The following is a 21,817-nucleotide window of genomic DNA, read 5'->3' as shown; positions in this document are numbered from 1 at the left end:
TAGGAAGGCAAATGTAATGTTACCAATCATTTCAACAAGGTTAGATTACAAGAGCAGAGATGTACACCTGAGGCTGCAAAAGGCTTTGGTCAGATTACATTTGGAATATTGTGAGCAGTTTTGGGCCCCGTAACTACAGAAGGGATATGCTAGTGTTGAGGGGAATCAGAAGAAGTTTACAAGAACGATCCCAACAACGAAGGGCTTGTCAATATGAAGAGTGGGTCTGAACTCAACGGAGTTCAGAAGGACAAAGGGGACCTCATTGAAACTTACAGAATACTGAGGGGCTTGGATAGAGCAGACAAGGGGGAAGAAGTTTTCACCAGTAGGGGAGATTACGGCCAGAGGGTACAGCCTCAGAGTGAAGGGACGACCCTTTCAAACCGAGATGAGGAGGAAATTCTTCAGCCGGAGGATGGGGAATCTGTGAAACTTATTGCCGCAGACGGCTGTGGGGGCCAAGTCACTGAGTCTATTGAAGAGAGAGATAGATAGGCTCTTGATTTGTAAGCAGATCAAAGGTTACAGGGAGAAGGCAGAACCGGGTTGAGAAACACACGATCAAATGGAGGAGCAGACTCAATGGTCTGAATGGCCTAATTCTGCTACTTTACCTTTTGGTCTTAGGACTCCATCATATTAGTGCGGACGTTGTGCACAACATCTTGATTGGTTCCTGGGTGAGAGGCTACGTTGCTGCATATGAAAATGACAGCAGGTACATCCAACCCATGAAGGAGAGAACATCTCTGTTTCCCTCCTTTTTGAGAGTGGAACCCCCCCCCCAGAAAGTTACACTCCCTCATTGTCCTTTTAAGAAGGGAATTTGCAAAAGGTGAGAGGGTGTGAGAGCTAATAAAAAGAAATCTTCAGATGCACAAAGTATGAATCCTCAACTCGTAATGAACTGATGCTTCTACAACTTCATGTGCTCCAGCAAATCAACAACCGGGAGGGAACCGCAGGAAAATATTGCCGTTGTCACCAATAATCGGGAACTGGTGCCAGGACTCTACTCCACCTGACTTTTTTTCTTCTTTTCCCACTTGGAGTATTTGCATATTGTCTTGTCTTCATGGGTGTGTTATACATAGGGTTTTTTTTCCAATTACAAAGTAGAGTTTTGGTTATAGAGAATTAAGTTAGTGCATCTTTTCTGCAAATTGTTGCAAATTATCCATTTGCAACAAATATCTGTTTTATTGTCAATTACAGCAACCTACTGCGCACTTTCTGTTAACCTGGGTTTAGAAATCAGGTAACTGAGGAACCTTCGATAAATTGATGAAATCTCTTCATGTTTACCAATAATTCTAGGAACAGTGAGACTGATTCAAGTGCTGTGCTCTCCTTCCTTCATAAAAGGATAAAGTTAAAAATCACACAACCCCAGGTTATAATCCAACAGGTTTATTTGGAAGCACTAGCTTTCGGAGCGCTGCTCCTTCATCAGGTAACTCATGGAGTAGGATCACAAGACACAGAATTTATAGCAAAACCTCACAATGTCATGCAGTTAAAACGATACATTGAACAATTTAATTGCATGATACTGATCCTTTGCTATAAATTCTCAACATCATGCAATTAAATCATTCAGTATATGATCCTGCCCTACTGCCCTGATGAAGAAGCAGCGCTCTGAACGTGAGTGCTTCCAAATAAACCTGTTGGACTATAATCTGCTTTTGTGAGATTTTTAACTTTGTCCATCCCAGTCCAACCTCCACTTCATAAGGTTACACAGCACCATATAACCTGGATAAAGATACAAATCTTCCAGAACACAATGCAAATTTCACTAGTACTCCAAAAAAAAACCACTTTCCTCTTCCTCCACTGTCGTCCCCAAATCATTTCAAGGGGCATTTAAAATAAATCTTAAAATTGCAACTACAGATGACTCAGACAGGTTGGTAGAGGGATTTGAGCTCATTCCCCCTCCTCTTCTTGCTCCACACCCTCTTGAACTTGAACCACGTCTTTGTTTGAAAGATGGAACAGAATGGTTAACAGCTGACGGTGAAAGCAGAGCATTGCTGCTCCTGAGCAACAATCTAGCTCTGAGATGGTTATAATTATCGTACCTCACATTTAATAAGCTCTCGTCTTCCTCCCTGGCAGGGATGACTCAAGAAACGGAAACAGACTGAAAGTCCCAGATCAGAACTCTGATAAGTTCAGGAAGATCAGCCACTGCAGAATCAATCTTTAGCTCCCCCCAGGCCATGCTCCTGATAGGTATCCAGTGTGAGAACTAACAGAAAAGAAGTTGAGGTTGGATAACGATACACACAGGGCCAACACAATGGCTCAGTGGTTATCAATGCTCCCTCACAGTGCCAGGGACCTGGGTTCGATTCCACCCTTGGGCCACCGACTGTGTGGACATTCCATGTTCTCCCCATGTCTGCACATATGTTTTCCCAGGGTGTTCCAGTTTCAATGTTGTGCCGACCCTTTATCCTACTCTCGGATCAGACTAACCTACGTACCCTCCATTGTACTATCGTCCAGGTGTCTATCCAAGAGTCACTTCAACGTCCCTAATGTCTCTGACTCTACTCCCACCACTGGCAGTGCATTCCACACACACACCACTCTCTGTGTAAAGAGCCAACCTCTGACATCTCCCCTAAACCTTCCTCCAATCACCTTAAAATTATGTCCCCTCAGGATAGACATTTCTGCCCTGGAAAAAAGTCTCTGGCTATCCACTCTATCTATGCTTCTCATCATCTTGTACACCTCTATCAAGTCACCTCTCATCCTTCTTCACTCCAATGAGAAAAACCCTAGCTCCCTCAGCCTTCCTTCATAAGACATGCCCTCCAATCCAGGCAGTATCCTGGTAAACCTCCTCTGCACCCTCTGTAAAGCTTCCACATCCTTTCTGTAATGAGGCGACCAGAACTGAACACAGTATTCCAAGTGAGGTCTAACCAAAGCTCAAGGGCTGCAGCATAACCTCGCAGCTCAATTCGATCCCCCTGCTAATGAAAGCCAACACATATTTCGCTTTCTTATCCACTTGGGTGACAACTTTGAGGGATCTATGGACACGGACCCCAAGATCCCTCTGTTCCTCCACACTGAATCCTGCCTTTAACCTTGTATTCTGCATTCAAATTCGACCTTCCAAAGTGAATCACTTCACACTTTTCCAGGTTGAACTCCATCTGCCACTTATCAGCCCAGCTCTGCCTCCTGTCAATGTCCCGTTGCAACCCACAACAGCTCTCCACACTCTCCACCACCTTTGTGTCACTGGCAAACTTACTAACTCACCCATCCACTTCCTCATCCAAGTCATTTATAAAAGTCAAAGAGCAAAAGGTCCCACAACCAATCCCTACCGAACACCACTGGTCACCGAGCTCCAGCTGAATACTTTCCATCTACCACCACCATCTGTCTTCTAAGGGCCAGCCAATTCCTCCCACAGTCCAAAGATGTGCAGGTTAGGGTGGATTGGACATGCTAAATTACCCCTTTGTGACCAACGGTGTGCAGGATCAGTGGATTAGGCATGGGAAATGTTGGGTTGTGGGGATAGGTTGAGGGCGGCTGGTGGTTGGGTCTCAGTGGGATGCGTTTTGGAGGATAAGTGCAGGCTCGATGGGCCAAATAGCCCCTTTCTGAATTGTAAGGATTCTGCTCTATGATTCGTGCTTGTGATAGCCTTGAGTGCCAGCTATGGGTCAATGAGGAGTGTACTTGCCTCAGTCAGAAGTTCATCGGTTCAAGCCCCACTCTAGAGGCTCAAATACTTTGCAAGTATATAATCTCGAGAAAAAGCTTGGAGTGCTATACTGAAGGAGTGCTGCACTGATGCTCCAGGGTAAACAGCCCCAGCCTGTTCAGCCTCTCCCCGTAGCTCAGATCCTCCAACCCTGGCAACATCCTTGTAAATCTTTTCTGAACCCTTTCAAGTTTCACACCATCTTTCCGATAGGAAGGAGACCAGAATTGCACGCAATATTCCAACAGTGGCCTAACCAATTTCCTGTACAGCCACAGCATGACCCCCCAACTCCTGTGCTCAATACTCTGACCAATAAAGGAAAGCATACCAAATGCCTTCTTCACTATCCTATCTACCTGCGACTCCACTTTCAAGGAGCTGTGAACCTGCCCTCCAAGGTCTCTTTGTTCAGCAACACTCCCCAGGACCTTACCATTAAGTGTATAAGTCCTGCTAAGATTTGCTTTCCCAAAATGCAGCACCTCGCATTTATCTGAATTAAACTCCATCTGCCACTTCTCAGCCCATTGGCCCATCTGGGCAAGATCCTGTTGTAATCGGAGGTAACCCTCTTCGCTGTCCACTACACCTCAATTTTGGTTTCATCTGCAAACTTACTAACTGTACCGCTTATGCTCGCATACAAATCATTTATGTAAATGACAAAAAGTAGGTGTAAATAGGCAAATTCTTTTCCCTGGGGTCAGGGAGTCCAGAACTAGAGGGCATAGGTTTAGGGTGAGAGGGGAAAGATATAAAACAGACCTAAGGGGCAACCTTTTCACACAGAGGGTGGTACGTGTATAGAATGAGCTGCCAGAGAATGTGGTGGAGGCTGGTACAATTGCAACATTTAAAGAGGCATTTGGATGGGCATACGAATAGGAAGGGTTGGGAGGGATATGGGCCAGGTGCTGGCAGGTGGGACTAGATTGGGTTGGGATGTCTGGTCGGCAAGGACGGGTTGGACCGAAGGGTCTGTTTCCGTGCTGTACATCTCTATGACTCTATGTGCCATGTTTCAGACAAGATGCTTTTAGGAGGCTTCACCTGCTCTGTCATGTGACTGTCCTCAAACTCCTGATGATAATTATGAACGGGGCCAAGATCTCCCCCTACCACCATGTCCAGGCACGGTCCGGGGGTTGGTTGGCTCAGTTGGCTAACTCTAACCACAAAGTGATGCCAATAGCATGGGTTCAATTCCTGCATCACCATGAGGTCTCCTTCCAAACTCTCCCCTTGGAGGTGTGGGGACCCTCAGGTTAAACCACCAATTTCCTCTCTTTGGCTCTCTCTCTATAACCAGAGATCAATCCTCCCCCTCAAACCATCTGCACCAAAAAATAATCAACGGGCTATCTGCCTTGCAGCTGTTAGTGGGACTGAGAGGGAGGAGAAGTGTCTCCACCCATAGACCGGGGAGCCTGTGTAATTCTCTACCACAGAAGGGGTTTGAGACCAGAACATTGAAAGTTTTCCAGAAGGGGACAGGGAGTGTTCTGAGGGCTGAAGGGCGGTGGGGGGGAGAAAGCGGGAGCAGGGGGGCTGAGTTGGATGATCAGCCAATGATCATATTATATGGGGGGGGGAAGCAAGCTGGAGGGGCCGAATGACCTTCACCTGCTCCTATTTCCTACGAATCCGTTTCTCGTGTCTGCACAGGCAGAGTTTAATCAATGGCAGCGTGGAAAAACTCATTTCCTTTCTGCTTTTTTTTTTGGTTCATGAAGTTTTCTGAGAGCAGGGTTTCAGTGTGTAGTTTCTGTACCAGGAACAGGGCTGTGTGCTGGAGTTTTTACAAGATGGGCGGGAACCGACTACTGATCAATTTCATCTCTGGAACTTGAGCTTCCAGACTTCAACTGGTGGGGATCCATCAAAAAAAAACACTTACTTCTGACCTGGCCCACCTCCGGACAATTCAGACATTTAACTCGACATTTAACTTAACGAGAGGTTTTTGATTTTGGTTTTTAAAAAGCTGCCATTCCTATCCAAAAACCCACTCTGAAAATGTAAGAGACGAACCGAGAGTGAAAGGCATTGGCCAAATAAACTGAATAAACAGGTTTCTTAAGGACAGATGTTTCTCACCGAGATACACAACCGTGAAACAGCTGGAACAAACATCCCCCCCCAACCTCATCTCAAATCCTGTTTCACGCTCAAAAGACTTGCACAAACATGATCAAACCCAGCTACCAAGTCAGGGGGCAAAATATATTGCTTTAAAATATATTTGGAACGATTAAGAGATACAAGTATTCAATGTAACACGCTTGTTTAGCTCCTAGACAGCGAACGATTGAAAATCACCAGATAGATATTTCTAAACAATACGATGGGGGGGGGGGGGGCGTGTTGACAGCTTCCACACTGGACGGAGGTACAGCAAGATCCCACAACCGTAATCAAACTCAAATTGTCAGTGGCACACACAAGATGAAACAAAACAAAATCTCTCTTGTAAATTTCCAAAGTTGCACTTAGATGAGGTCTGTTTGGTTTCATGTGTAGCAATTGCACGTTCGATTCTTACCTTCTGGTCCACGATGGAACAGGCAAGTTCCTTGACTCTCGCTAAGGTGCTGTCGCCACTAGTCGGGAGCAGGACTGATTCCCGGGTCAGTCCTATCTGGATGATGAACGAGGTGCCCACGCAGCCGGACGGACAAGGGCTAGCGACCCCCTGTCCCAGGCAAGGAGCTGGGCTAGTGGGGCAGGCAACAGACACAGAACTCATCACCTGCCCCTCCAGTGCAAGGCGATTCAGGGAGACAGGCAGGGGAGCGATGGGGCAACAGAGATTGAAAGTGGTGCTGGAGAGAGAGAGAGAGCAAAAGATTCCTTCGAAAATAACAAAAACTCCAGCAGTAGCCTCAACACAAACTTCTTCCAATGCCAACAATGAGTAGACTCACTCTGTTTTGATAGTTTAAACCCACAAAATGGCGTCAAATACAAAAAAAACAGGAAACACCCTACCCTCGCTGACTCCTTCAATAACTTATTAGTCTATTGTGCGGCGAGGGAGGGAGAAGGAGGGGACTCAGAGTTTGACAGGCAGCGCTGGAACTAATCATAAACTTTGTTAGTATCCAATAAGAGGAGGATCCACACACTCTGCTCGCGAATGAGGGCTGGAGGGTGAACATTCAGCTCTCGGACCTCAGACACCAGGGATTGTGACTTTTCCCAACTAACTACACAACAAAACCTGTCTTTAATCCGGCGGATGGTTCCTCTGACTTGATAACTTTTAGTGTCAAAGCAACTCCCCTTTCCCGCAGAAACCAGGGAGTAGGTTTTGATTTTCTTTCTGAGGAGGGGGGGTCAATGGACCTGAAACGTTCACTCTGATTTCTTTGCTGCCAGACATTCTGAGCTTTTCCAGCAATTTCTGGTTTTGTTACTAATTTCCAGCACTTCTTTCGGTTTTTAATTGTGTTTTTCCTTTTGTTCTTTCCTGGGATAGGGGCATAGCCAGCAATTGTCACTCAGTCCTAATTGTCCCCTGAACTGAGTGGCTACTTGGGGTCATTTGACAGGGCAATTAAGGGTCAACCACATTGCTGTGGGTCCGGAGTCACGTGTAGGCCAGACTGAGTAAGGATTTCCTTCTCTAGAGGGTATTATTGAGCCAGACCGTTTTTTTTTAAACAACCAAACTCTGGTTTGGGGATTGGTAGAGGGATTGAGTTTCAGAGCCACTAGGTCATGTTGCAGCTGTACAAAACTCTGGTGCGGCTGCAATTGGAGTATTGAGTGCAGTTCTGGTCACCGCATTAAAGGAAGAATGTGGAAGCATTGGAAAGGGTGCAGAGGAGATTTACCAGGATGTTGCCAGGTATGGACAGAAGGCCTTATGAGGAAAGGCTGAGGGATTTGGGCCTGTTTTCATGAGAAGAGCAGTAATTTCCTTATATTTGAGGATTTTTTTTAACAACAATTAATGATTATTGTCACAGTCACCATAACTAACTATAGCTTTTAATTTCGTAATGGTTACTTAATAGAGACATATAAGATGATCAGAGGATTGTATTAGGGTGGACAGTGAGAGCCTTTTTCCACTGATGGTGATTCATAGAAAGCTAGAGGGGACATTGTTTTAAACTGAGGGGTGATAGATATAGGACAGATGTCAGAGGCAGGTTCTTTACTCAGAGAGTAGTAAGGGTGTGGAATGCCCTGCCTGCAACAGTAGTAGACTCGGCAACTTTAAGGGCATTTAAATGGTCATTGGATAAGTGTATGGATGATAATGGAATTGTGTAGGTTAGACGGGCTTCAGATTGGATCCACAGGTTGGTGCAATATTGAGGGCCGAAGGGCCTGTACTGCGCTGTAATGTTCCATATTCTAACTCAGGAAACTGGAGAAACCCAGCAGGGCTGGCAGCATCTGACATTTCATAATGGACTCCAAACATTAACTCTCGCTCCATAGATGCTGCCAGACCTGCTGAGTTTCTCCAGCAATTTTGTTTCAGATCCTCATCCGCAGTAATGTCCTCATATTTGAGGAATTTTTAACGACAATGAATGCTTATTGTCACAGTCACAGTTGCTAACTCTAGCCTTTACTTTCAGAATGGTTAATGTAAGTTCCACACGCTGCAGTGATGGGATTCGAAGTCATGGTCCCAGCACTGTAGCCCTTGACCTCACTATTGACTAGTTCAGCAGTAATAGCGCTGGTCATTGACTTCAGGAAGCAAGCTAGAGGGCATGCCCCCGTCTACATCAATGGTGCTGAGGTGGAGAGGGTGGAGAGCATCAAGTTCCTAGGAGTGGTGATCACCAGCAATCTGCTCTGGTCCATCCACGTTGATGGGAAGGTCAAGAAAGCACAACTCTTCTACTTCCTCAGGAGGCTAAGGAAATTCGGTGTGTCCATAAAGACTCTTCCCATTTTTTATAGACGCACCATAGAAAGCATCCTATCTGGATGCGTCACAGTGTGGTACAGCAACTGCTCTGCCCAGGACCTGTAAGAAACTACAGAGAGATGTGAACATAGCCCAGACCATCACACAAGCCAGCCTTCCATCCGTTGACTCCATCTAGACTTTTTGTTGCCTCAGAAGGTTACCTAACATCATCAAAGACAAAAGTGTGGAGCTGATGAAGGGCTTATGCTCGAAACGTCGATTCTCCTGCTCCTCGGATGCTGCCCGACCTGCTGTGCTTTTCCAGCAGCACACTCTCAACTCCGATCTCCAGCATCTGCAGTCCTCACCTTCTCCTAAAGTCATCAAAGATAACTCCCACCCCGGTTATAATCTCTTCCACCCTCTTCCATTGGGCAAAAGGTATAAAAGCTCAAACACACGTACCGACAGGTTAAAGAACAGCTTCTTCCCTGGTGTTAGTAGATTTCTGAATGGACCTCTCAAATTTTATACTTAATGTTGATCTCACTCTTTGTGCACCTTCTCTGCAGCTGTACCATTGTATTCCTCACTCTGTTCTAACACTGTCATGCACTTTGTATGGTATGACCTGCCCATACCGCATGCTAAACAAAACCTTTCGCTGTACCTAAATAGACACAACAATAATAAATCAAATCAAATCAAAATATTACTAGCTGTCCTCAACAGCTTTCATCATCAATTTGGACTGACCGTGAGCCCTCATTGTAGGTCAGTTTATGCGAAAACAAAAGTTACTTGAAGCCACACAGGAAGCCTGGATGTCACTAATTGTGCTTTTAATTCATAAATAAAAGTGAGTCCTATGGATTGTGTGTGGCCAACCATTAGAAGGACCATTAAGTCTGTTCCCAAGCCATTGGCTCAGCATTGAGGTATTAACCATTCAAAACCAGTCCTGCTGGGTGGGATCTGTCACCCACTGGCCTGAAACCAGATCCCTGGATACTCCCAGGAGGACAGTGGTGTCTCCTCATAACTTGCCTGAAGAGTTCAGATATCCCTGTCGTTTGGTGAGGAGACCCTGGCTTCTAACTGACTGAAACTGAACAGGGCAGCACTGTTGCCTCACAGCGCCAAGGAACTGGGTTCGATTCCAGCCTCGGGTGACTGTCTGTGTGGAGTTTGCAGATTCTCCCCGTGACTGCGTGGGTGTGCTCCGGTTTCCTCCCACAGTCCAAAGATGTGCAGGTCAGGGTGGACTGATGATGCTCAATTACCCCATAGTGTCCAGGAATGGGCAGCCTCAGTGAGTTAGGCATGGGAAATGTGGGGTTAGAGGATAGGGTGGGTCTGGGCTTATTGCTCGGTGAGCTGAACAGCCTCCCTCCGCACTGTAGGGAATCTATGCTTCCTTTCGGGAAGGCACTGAGGACACATCAGGGACACGCAAGTGGTGAAGTCAAGATGCTGGAGGGAACACACAAACCTTCAAACGACCATTGACCCAACCCTTCCAACTCCACCTGCTCCATGTGAGGTCAAATCTTCCAGTCGCGCAATAACTTCATTTACAATCTCAGAACCCACTGAAATGAGTCATCCTCTATTCTGAGGCACTGCCTGAAAAGAAGAAACAGTAAATGTCATGATCTCAGGACATTCTGAAGAGCTCCATAACCAATAGTACTTCTAATCTGTGGTTACTGCCTTAATGTAGTATACAGTGTAGGCAGTTTGCTCAAGAGTACGTTCCCACAAGCAGCAATATGATCATGAACAGATCAGTTATTTTACTGCATGTTGAGGGATATAGAATTGACCAGGCAGAACTCCCCTCCATGCTTTCAAAATAATTCCATCAGATCTTTGGAATTTTGATTTAATTCAGAAGATGATTCCCTGGGTACTGTCCTATGGAATTCCAGCCTAGATACTGTTCCTTACTCCCTGGAGTGAGAGTTGAACAGGCTATCTTCTGACTTAGACGTCCACGCCAGGTTTGAAATCACATTGGAAGCACCGCGCACTGTTTTAAATTGCCAATTTTAAGAAGCATATTGAGGAGACATACATCCAAGGGGTCTGTTTCCATGCTGTATAACTCTATGACAGCTACAAGCGTGATTTCAGTGTATCACTGGATGGTGTATGAGGAAGAAGATGGAGGCATTGAAATCATTAAATGTTTGGACAAATTTAATCCACATTACAGTCCACTGTGGTACACAGAATTTGAGCACAAAAGGGGGGAGTGACGAATCAAGGAACAAGAAAAAAAAATGCAAATTCAATTTTGAAACGATAGGAAAGTCACCATAACCCCCATTACAGAGAGACAATCGGTAGCAGTTTACACCTGAGGATTCTGGATAAGTAACCTCAGCAGATACAAGAATTGAACTCACCCCCTTAGCATCACGCTGTGTTATAAACCAACCCAATGCTGTAAAGAAAAAGAAAAATGCAGGGGCTGCAGGGAAAGAACAAAGAATTAATTCGATAGCTCAATCAAAATGTGGGGAGGCAATGACTACTAATGGTATTATTGCTGGACTATTCATCCAGAGACCCAGATAACGTTCTGGGAACCTGGGTTCAAATCCCACTATGGTGGAATTTGAATTCAATAAATATCTGGACTTCAAGAGTCTAATGATGACCATGAGTCGATTGTCAGGAAATCCCATCCTGAGGGAACTCTTGAGGGAATGAAACTGCCATCCTTACCTGGTCTGGCCTACATGTGACTCCAGACCCACAACAATGTGGTTGGCAGTTAACTGCACCTTAGGCAATTAGGGCTGGCCTAACTAGTGATACCCTCATCTTGTGAATGCATAAAAAAAAGCTGGTGAGTCACAATGGGCCAAATGGCCTCCTTCTACGCTGTATCATTCTAATGACCTAATGAAATGCTGGAGGAGTTTTTGTTTGACACAGCTGGTGGAATAAGAGGTCTCTCCAGAAGGAACCAGTTGGGTTTTTTGTCAAGGTATGGGGCTCGGGATTGTTAAGAAATGAACCACAGGAGTGCAGTTGGCTGGTGGGTTAGATGGGACGAGCATACGTTCTTGCCAGGGGCATAGTCTAAGACAAAAAAGCTACAGATGCTGGAATCCAAAGTAGACAAGTGGGAGGCTGGAAGAACACAGCGAGCCAGGCAGCATCGGGAGGGACAGGCAGGAGGCTGGGGGAACACAGCAAGGCAGGCAGCATCAGGAGGGACGGGCAGGAGGCTGGGGGAACACAGCAAGGCAGGCAGCATCAGGAGGGACAGGTAGGAGGCTGGGAGAACACAGCAAGGCAGGCAGCATCAGGAGGGACAGGCAGGAGGCTGGAGAACACAGCAAGGCAGGCAGCATCAGGAGGGACAGGCAGGAGGTTGGGGGAACACAGCAAGCCAGGCAGCATCAGGAGGGACAGGCAGGAGGTTGGGGGATCACAGCAAGGCAGGCAGCATCAGGAGGGACAGGCAGGAGGCTGGGAGAACACAGCAAGGCAGGCAGCATCAGACAGTGGAGAAGTCCACGTTTCAGGTGTGGCCCCGGACAAATTAGACCGAAGGGTCTGTTTTCACGCTGTACATCTCTATGACTGAAGAAGGGTTACACCTGAAATGTCAACTCCTCCCCCTCCTGATGCTGCCTGGCTTGCTGTGTTCCCCCAGCCTCCTGCCTGTCCCTCCTGATGCTGCCTGCCTTGCTGTGTTCCCCCAGCCTCCTGCCTGTCTACAGCAGCACAGTCTGGGTGAATTGCCAGAGGCGTGGAGGCCCGGGCTTTACCCAGCTGCTGGAACTGTGCATGAGTCGGTTCACACTGCTGCACCTTTCAATTTTCAATCTTTGGTTTATCCCCCTACACCCAAGGGATTATAAGTCTCTACATTTCAGATACCTTTTTTATCTCAACAAACAAAAGCTTTCTGAGGCACTGGGAAAATGTACTTCAAAGCTGATACGTTCCACAACAATACAATCTGTCAATGGGGAAGTCTCCCAATCATACCTCCTGCCATAAGTCCAAAGATGTGCAGATTACAGATTGGCCAAGCTAAATTGTCCCATAGTGTCCAGGGATGTGAGTCAAGGTAAATGTGGGGTTATGGTAATAGTGCAGGGGTAGGATGCTCTTCGAAGTTTCAGTGCTGAGCTGATGGGCTGAATGGCCTCTATCCTCACTGTAGCAATTCCATAATTCTACAGCAAGTGTATTGGAGAGATTTAGGGATTGATACTCAACCTGGTTGGCCAGCTTCTGGCCAAGAGGTAGTGACACCAGATTACTTATAGTGTGGAAACAGGCCCTTCGGCCCAACAAGTCCACACCGACCCGCCAAAGCGCAACCCACCCATACCCCTACATCTACCCCTTACCTAACACTACGGGCAATTTAGCATGGCCAATTCACCTGACCTGCACATCTTTGGAGTGTGGGAGGAAACCGGAGCACCCGGAGGAAACCCACACAGACACGGGGAGAATGTACAAACTCCACACAGTCAGTCGCCTGAGGCAGGAATTGAACCCTGGTCTCTGGCGCTGTGAGGCAGCAGTGCTAACCACTGTGCCACCATGCCGCCCACAAGACCTGCTCCTCCACCTTGATTTTATGCTGAAACCTTTGGAATGGCACTTGAGCAACGTTCCCGCTGAGCTGTGCAGTCATGAAGCTGCTGGGAAATTCTGTGAATGGAGTGTGCTGATATTTTGGCTCTTGCTTCCGGAAGCTGGTGCTGATCTCGGAGCTTGAACGAAAATTGGGAGGGAGCGTCACATTTTCGTCCTCATAGTATCCCGACAGTGTGTGGAAACAGGCCATTTAGCTCAACAAGTTCAGACTGACCCTCCAAAGAGAAACCCACCCAGACCCATTCCCTTACACTTTTGTGTGACTAATGCACCTAGCCTGAACACTATGGGCAATCCACATTAACCTGCACATCTTTGCACTGTGGGAGGAAACTGGAGCAAACCCACACAGGCACAGGGAGAATGTGCAAACTCCATACAGACAGTCGCCTGAGGGTGGAATCAAACCAGGTCCCTGGTGCTATGAGACAGCAGTGCTAACCACTGTGCCACCGTGCCATCCTAAAGCCACAACCTCCTGACTCAGACAAAGATGCCGCATCAACACTAATTGAAAGTGACATCTTTTGGATTTGGTTTGATCTATTACTGTCACGTGTTCTGAGGTACAGTGAAAAGTGTTGTCTGACATGGTTTACGGGCAGATCATACCATACAAGTGCATCAGGGTAACAGAACAGAGCGCAGGATTCCGAGAAAGTGCAGAGAGACACATCCATATTAACACTGAGGAGGTACTACATTCTAAAGTCTGATAACAGAAGCTGTTCATGAATCTGTTTGCACTTGTACACTAACATTTATTTCTTCTGCCTGATGGAGGAGAGTATACCCGGGGTGGGAGGGGTCTATGATGATGTTGGCTGCCTTCCTGAGGCAGTGGGAAATGTAGGCGGAGTCAGTGGACGGGAGGCTGGTGATGGACTGGGCTGTGTTCACGTTTCTCTGGAGTTTCTTACTGTCCCCGGACAGAGCAGTTGCCGTACCAGGCCATGATGCATCCCGATAGGATACTTTCTATGGTGCATCTGTAAAAATTGGTAAGAGTCCTAGTGGACATGCTGAATTTCCTTTGCTTCCTGAGAATGTGGAAGGAGTGGTGTGCTTTCTTGGCCGTAGTGTCAATGTGGAACAGGGCAGATCGTTGGTGCTCATCTTTTTATTTTAATTCATTCAGGGGTTGTGGGCATCACTGGTTCTGTTGCCCATTCCCTACTTCCCATGGAGAAGGTGGGGGGTGAGCTGCCTTCTTGATCCCCTACAGTCTGTGTGCTGGGGGTAGCTCCACAATGCTGTGAGAGAGGCAGTTCCAGTGACACTGAGAGAACAGCGGGCTACACTGAAGCACCCCATGTTCAAACGCAACAAGATCTGGAGGGCTTTTGCCCGAAACATCGATGTTCCTGCCCCTCGGATGCTGCCTGACCTGCTGTGCTTTTCCAGCGCCACACTCTCGACTCTAATCTCCAGCCTCTGCAGTCCTCACTTTCGCCTAAGATCTGGACAATATCCAGGCTTGGGCTGACAAGTGGCAAGTAACATTCACACCACAAAACTGTCAGGCTGTGACCATCTACCTTCTAACCACTGCCCCTTAATATTCAATGGTTTTATCATTGCTGATAAATCCCCAACTCTCAAAATCCTTAATGTTACCATTGACCAAAAATTCAATTGCACTCATTATATAAATACAGTGGCTATGAGAGTTGGATCAGAGGCTAGGAATACTGCAGCGAGTAACTCACTTCCTGACTCCCCAAACCCTGTCCACCATCTACAAGACACAAGTCAAAAGTGTGGAATGCTCCCCACTTGCCTGGATGGGTGCAGCTCACTATCTACGAATGCACTGCAAACATTTCACCAAAGATCCTCAGACAGTGTCTTTCAATTCCACGACCACTTCCACCTAGAAGGACAAGAGCAGCAGATACATGGAACACCACCCCCTGCAAGTTCCCCTCCAAGCCACTCACCACCCTAACTTGGGAATATATTGCCGTTCCTTCACTATCACTGGCTCATGGTCCCGGAGCTCCCTCCCAAAGGTCAACCTACAGCACATAGACTGTAACAGATCAAGAAGGCAGCTCACCACGAATATCTCAAGGACAACGAGAGACAGCCAATAAATACTGGCCCAGCCAGTGACACTCACATCCCATGAGTGTATAAAACTGACATTCCAATTCCAGATAGTGAGTGATTTGGATGGGAACTTGCAATGACTGGTGTTCCCAAGCATCTGTGCCTTTGTCCTTCTAGTTGGAAGTGCTCATGGGCTTGGAAGGCACTGTTAGAGAAGCCTTGGGGAGTTGCTGCAGTGTATTTTGTAGATGATACACACTGCTGCTACTGAGCATCGGCAGTGAAGGGAATAGATGCTTGTGGATGTGGGGCCAATCAAGCGAGGCCTGCTTTGTCCTGGATGGTGTCGAGCTTCTTGAGTGTTGTTGGAGCTGCGCCCATCCAGGACAAGTAGGGAGTATTCCATCACACTCCTGACTTGTGCCTTGTAGATGAAGGACAGGTTTTGGGGAATGTGCAGGTGAGTTACTTGTCACAGAATTCCCAGCCTCTCCTTGCTCTTGTAGCGACATAATTTTATGATTACTCTTTTTCATGAATGAGACATCAAATTCAGACCCTGCCTGCCCTGTCAGTGGATTGAATGGTGCTACTGAATTAAAAAAGGAAATCTCTAGAAAGAGAGGAGGGGGAGTGGCATTTTTGATAAGGGATAGCATTACAGATGTGCTGAGGGAGGATATTCGTGGAAATACATCCAGGGGTTATTTGGGTGGAACTGAGAAATAAGAAAGGGCTGATCACCTTATTGGGATTGTATTATAGACCCCCTGATAGTCAGAGGGAAATTGAGAAACAAACTTGTAAGGAGATCTCAGCTATCTGTAAGAATAATAGGGTAGTTATGGTAGGGGATTTTAACTTTCCAAACATCAACTGGGACTGCCATGGTGTTAAAGGTTTAGATGGAGAGGAATTTCTTAAGTGTGTACGAGACAATTTTCTGGTTCAGTATGTACCTACTAGAGAAGGTGCAAAACTTGACCTACTCTTGGGAAGTAAGGCAGGGCAGGTGACTGAGGTGTCAGTGGGGGAGCACTTTGGGGCCAGCGACCATAATTCTATTTGTTTTAAAATAGTGATGGAAACGGATAGACCAGATCTAAAAGTTGAAGTTCTAAATTGGAGAAAGGCCAATTTTGACGGTATTAAGCAAGAACTTTCGAAAGCTGATTGGAGACAGATGTTCGCAGGTAAAGGGATGGCTGGAAAATGGGAAGCCTTCAGAAATGAGATAACAAGAATCCAGAGAAAGTATATTCCTGTCAGGGTGAAAGGGAAGGCTGGTAGGTATAAGGAATGCTGGATGACCAAAGAAATTGAGGGTTTGGTTAAAAAAAAGGAAGCATATGTCAGGTATAGACAGGATAGATCGAGTAAATCCTTAGAAGAGTATAAAGAAAGTAGGAGTATACTTAAGAGGGAAATCAGGAGGGCAAAACGGGGACATGAGATAGCTTTGGCAAATAGAATTAAGGAGCATCCAAAGGGTTTTTACAAATATATTAAGGACAAAAGGGTAACTAGGAAGAGAATAGGACCCCTCAAAGATCAGCAAGGCGGCCTTTGTGTGGAGCCACAAAAAATGGGGGAGATACTAAAAGAGTATTTTGCATCAGTATTTACTGTGGAAAAGGAATGGAAGATATAGACTGTAGGGAAATAGATGGTGACATCTTGCAAAATGTCCAGATTACAGAGGAGGAAGTGCTGGATGTTTTGAAACGGTTAAAGGTGGATAAATCCCCAGGACCTGATCAGGTGTACCTGAGAACTCTGTGGGAAGCTAGAGAACTGATTGCTGGGCCTCTTGTTGAGATATTTGTATCATCGATAGTCACAGGTGAGGTGCCGGAAGACTGGAGGTTGGCAAACGTGGTGCCACTGTTTAAGAAGGGTGGTAAAGACAAGCCAGGGAACTATAGACCAGTGAGCCTGACCTCGGTGGTGGGCAAGTTGTTGGAGGGAATCCTGAGGGACAGGATGTACATGTATTTGGAAAGGCAAGGACTGATTTGGGATAGTCAACTGATTCGGGATGGCTTTGTGCATGGGAAATCATGTCTGACAAACTTGATTGAGTTTTTTGATGAAGTAATAAAGAGGATTGATGAGGGCAGAGCAGTAGATGTGATCTATATGGACTTCAGTTTGACAAGGTTCCCCATGGGAGACTGATTAGCAAGGTTAGATCTCATGGAATACAGGGAGAACTAGCCATTTGGATACAGAACTGGCTCAAAGGTAGAGGACAGAGGGTGGTGGTGGAGGGTTGTTTTTCAGACTGGAGGCCTGTGACCAGTGGAGTGCCACAAGGATCGGTGCTGGGCCCTCTACTTTTTGTCATTTACATAAATGATTTGGATGCGAGCATAAGAGGTACAGTAAGTAAGTTTGCAGATGACACCAAAATTGGAGGTGTTGTGGACAGCGAAGAGGGTTACCTCAGATTCAACAGGATCTTGACCAGATGGGCCAATGGGCTGAGAAGTGGCAGATGGAGTTTAATTCAGATTAATGCGAGGTGCTGCATTTTGTGAAAGCAAATCTTAGCATGACGTATATACTTAATGGTAAGGTCCTATGGAGTGATGCTGAACAAAGAGACCTTGGAGTGCAGGTTCATAGCTCCTTGAAAGTGGAGTCGCAGGTAGATAGGATAGTGAAGAAGACGTTTGGTATGCTTTCCTTTATTGGTCAGAGTATTGAGTACAGGAGTTGGGAGGTCATGTTGCGGCTGTACAGGACATTGGTTAGGCCTCTGTTGGAATATTGCGTGCAATTCTGGTCTCCTTCTTATCAGAAAGATGGTGTGAAACTTGAAAGGGTTCAGAAAAGATTTACAAGGATGTTGGAGGATCTAAGCTACGGGGAGAGGCTGAACAGGCTGGGGCTGTTTTCCCTGGAGCCTTGGAGGCTGAGGGGTGACCTTATAGAGGTTTACAAAATTATGAGGGGAATGGATGGATAAATAGGCAAAGTCTTTTCCCTGGGGTTGGGGAGTCCAGAACTAGAGGGCATAGGTTTAGGGTGAGAGGGGAAAGATATAAAAGAGACCTAAGGGGCAACGTTTTCATGCAGAGGGTGGTACGTGTATGGAATGCGCTGCCAGAGGATGTGGTGGAGGCTGGTACAATTGCAACATTTAAGAGGCATGGGTGTATGAATAGGAATGGTTTGGAGGGATATGGGCCGGGTGCTGGCAGGTGGGACTAGATTGGGTTGGGATATCTGGTTGGCATGGACGGGTTGGACTGAAGGGTCTGTTTCCATGGTGTATGATTCTATGACTCTATGACTCCCCAGTGTTCTGACCAACAGCTACTTCAAAACCATAACAGGTTCAATAAAACTCTGGTCATTGTTACAATCCCTATTCACTGGACCTTACTGTGTTGGAATTGGCTCCTGTGAGTGTTATATTACAGTTACTTCCAGTGAGCACTGAGGTGATGGGTGAACAGAACTTAGGGCAAATTACAACACAGGCAACAGAGTTGAGAATGACCTAGAGTTTGCAGAGGACACCAGGATTGCATTGAGACAATCAAGGATATAATTCAAGGTAAATATAAATAAATATATGTATTTACTGTCTCTGAAACAGCCTTTATCCCTTTAGAGACTCTCTAGGGTGTGGAAACAGGTCCTTCAGCCCAAATCAACCCTATAGAAAGTATCCCACCCAGATCCATCCCCTCACTAATGCACCTAACCTACACATCCCTGGACACTACAGGGCAAATTAGCATGACCAAACCACCCTAACCTACACATCCTTGAACTATGGGAGGCAGCCCATACAGACACAGAGACAATGTACAAACTCTACACAGACAGCTGCCTGAGAGTGGAATCAAACCCAAGGTCTCTAGTGCTGTAACGTAGTAGTGCTAACCACTGAACCACCATCCCGTCCAACCTGCAATGTTCTTTTTGTAATGAATAAACAACAGACTTCATATGAGCTCTGATGAAGAGTCATCGAGACTCAAAACATTAGCTTGCTCTCTCTCCATTAGACAAGAGTCCCTCAGGCAAGGGCTGAGCTCAGGAAGGAAGGTTCTTTGTAAAATTGAACACACGGTCGGCATCACTTTAAATTACAAACCAGCCACCCAGTCAGCCAAGCTAACTTGACACCATTTGCAACCAGAAATAAAGTGAGGGTTGACCAGGATCAGTGGCAACGAGGTTTTATATTTAAAAGCAGTGACGCGATTTTCCCGTCTGAGAAAGGCGAATCTTTTTCTGGGCCAGCCAAACAGGCTGAAAGTTGCTTTCACAACAAGACAGCCCCAAAAGAATGCGGTGACTTCTTGAGCTGTGAAAGGCAAGGTAAAGGGTTAGTGGAGTCCCAGCGGCGTGTGCTGTTCGCACTGAAACAATCTCGCAATGACACTTGCACGGACACAAGAACAGAAGAGATGCACTAAAGTTAAAAATGAAATTGTACAACTTCCTTTTCGGGTGGGTGCTGAGAGAAGTCTTCGCTAACACACTTCAGTGAATACTTCTCAGTCGAATAATTTCTTTTAAACTGAATGGTGTAAAAGGGTTGACTGGCTGAGCTTTCATTACTGATATTGACAGCAATACCCAACATCCTCAAGCATCCAGACCTTTTATGCAAATTGCTTTTGATAAGGCTGGTCCCAAGCAGGATCAACAACTGCTCGTTTTCCCGCCAGCTTTGTGAACGGTCGATTCGTATTAGCGGTGGCTGAGGGTTAGAGCATTCTTGTCTCTAAATTTAAATGTTTTAGGTTGCATCTTTTACGATCACAGCTCGCTCCAAAGTGCTTCACAGCCAATGTCAGGACTCTTGAAATATATTACTGTAAGAAATGCAGGAGACGTGGCAGCTAATTTGTCCACAGCAAGCTCCCTGAACCAGCAAAGTGGTAATGGCTGGATATTGTGTTATTCTGATGTTGATTTTCACGTATTGGCCAGAAAACCAGAGCTAACCCCTCCGCAAATCCATAAAGTAGAGAATGGAATAGAGTGATAGAATCCCTACAGTGTGGAAACAGGCCTTTCGGACCAATAAGTCCACACTGACCCTCTAAAGAATAACCTATCCAGACCCATTCTCCTACTACTCTACATTTACCCCTGACTAATGCACCTAACCCACACAGCCCTGAATATTATGGGCAATTTAGTGTGGCCAGTCCACCCTAAACCTGCACATCCCTAGACACTAAGGGGCAATTTAGCATGACCAATCCACCCTAACCTGCACATCCCTGGGCACTATGGGGTAATTTAGCATGGCCAATCCACCCTAACCTGCACAACTTTGGATTGTGGGAGGATCCCTGGGAGGATCTTTACTCAGCGAGTCGTGAGTTCATGGAATGCCCTGCCAGTAGCAGTGGTGGACTCTCCCTCTTTATGGGCATTTAAACGGGCATTAGATAGGCATATGGAGGATAGTGGGCTAGCGTAGGTTAGGTGGGCTTGGATCGATGCAACATCGAGGGCCAAAGGGCCTGTACTGCGCTGTATTCTTCTATGTTCTATGTTCTATGATACTGGAACACCCAGAGGAAACCTACACAGACACAGCGAGAACGTGCAAACTCTACATGGACAGTCAGCTGAGAAGAGAAATTCAACCAGGCTCCCTGGTGCTGTGAGGCAGCAGTGCTAACCACTGAGCCACCATGCTGGTCATAATTTAATTGACTGTAAAGTATATTGGAACACTCTGAACTTCTATAAAATCTATATATTTGTCCCATTTTACCCTTTGCCCATGCCAAGAACTGAATACATATAGATCCCTGAATGTGGAGTTCAGGAGGATACCCCACGTTGAACAAAAGTTTTCCATTGCTTCAATCCAAGTTTCTCTCCAAGTCCGTGATCCCTGTCCCCAAGCATTTAGACCATTCCAGTCATAGCACTGCCTCTGCCAGGAGCACTCTCACCTCTGAGTTGGAAAGTTAGAACCCCAAGACTGACTCCTCAGATCTGAGGAGAAGGAGCTAGCCTGGGCCCTCCAATTGGAGCAGGTGTGCCATACTTCAGGTCAATCATTAAACCATTTGCCTTCTCATGTGGCCCTACTCAGGCGGCATGATGGCTCAGTGGTTAGCACTGCTGCCTCACAGCGCCAGGGACCCAGGTTTGATTCCAACCTCAGACTACTGCCTTTGTGGCGTTTGCACATTCTCCCTGTGCCTGTGTGGGTTTCCACCAGGTGCTCCAGTTTCCTCCCACAATCCAAAGATGTGCAGGTTAGAATGAATTGGCCATGCTAAATTGTCCCCTAGTGTTCAGGGATGTGCAAGTTAGGGTGGATTGGCCATGCTAAATTGTCCCATAGTGTTCAGGGATGTGCAAGTTAGGGTGGATTGGCCATGCTAAATTGTCCCATAGTGTTCAGGGATGTGCAAGTTAGGGTGGATTGGCCATGCTAAGTTGCCCCAGTGTCCAGGGATGTGCAGGTTAGGGTGGATTGGCCATACTAAATTGCCCATAGTGTTCAGGGGTGT

At 46.5% G+C, this 21,817-nt stretch overlaps 1 protein-coding gene across 3 annotated transcripts in view; it reads right to left on the bottom strand.

Moving 5' to 3' along the window:
* Window positions 1-6,771, bottom strand: part of prkd2 (protein kinase D2) — a 116,913-nt gene extending 110,142 nt beyond the window's left edge. For 2 of the 3 annotated variants that reach the window (XM_072549377.1, XM_072549378.1), the window contains exon 1: window positions 6,291-6,771. In XM_072549377.1, coding sequence (XP_072405478.1) covers window positions 6,291-6,494 — 204 coding nt within the window. In that variant the 5' untranslated portion in view covers window positions 6,495-6,771. The remainder of the gene's footprint in view (window positions 1-6,290) is intronic. The other variant, XM_072549379.1, reaches the window with a different exon arrangement.
* Between the last annotated feature and the right edge of the window lie 15,046 nt (window positions 6,772-21,817).

Source organism: Chiloscyllium punctatum, chromosome 29 (assembly GCF_047496795.1).
Source record: "Chiloscyllium punctatum isolate Juve2018m chromosome 29, sChiPun1.3, whole genome shotgun sequence".
In the NCBI taxonomy this organism is placed as follows: Eukaryota; Metazoa; Chordata; class Chondrichthyes; order Orectolobiformes; family Hemiscylliidae; genus Chiloscyllium; species Chiloscyllium punctatum.
Note: the sequence above shows the minus strand (reverse complement) of the source record. Positions and strands in the feature narration are given on the sequence as shown.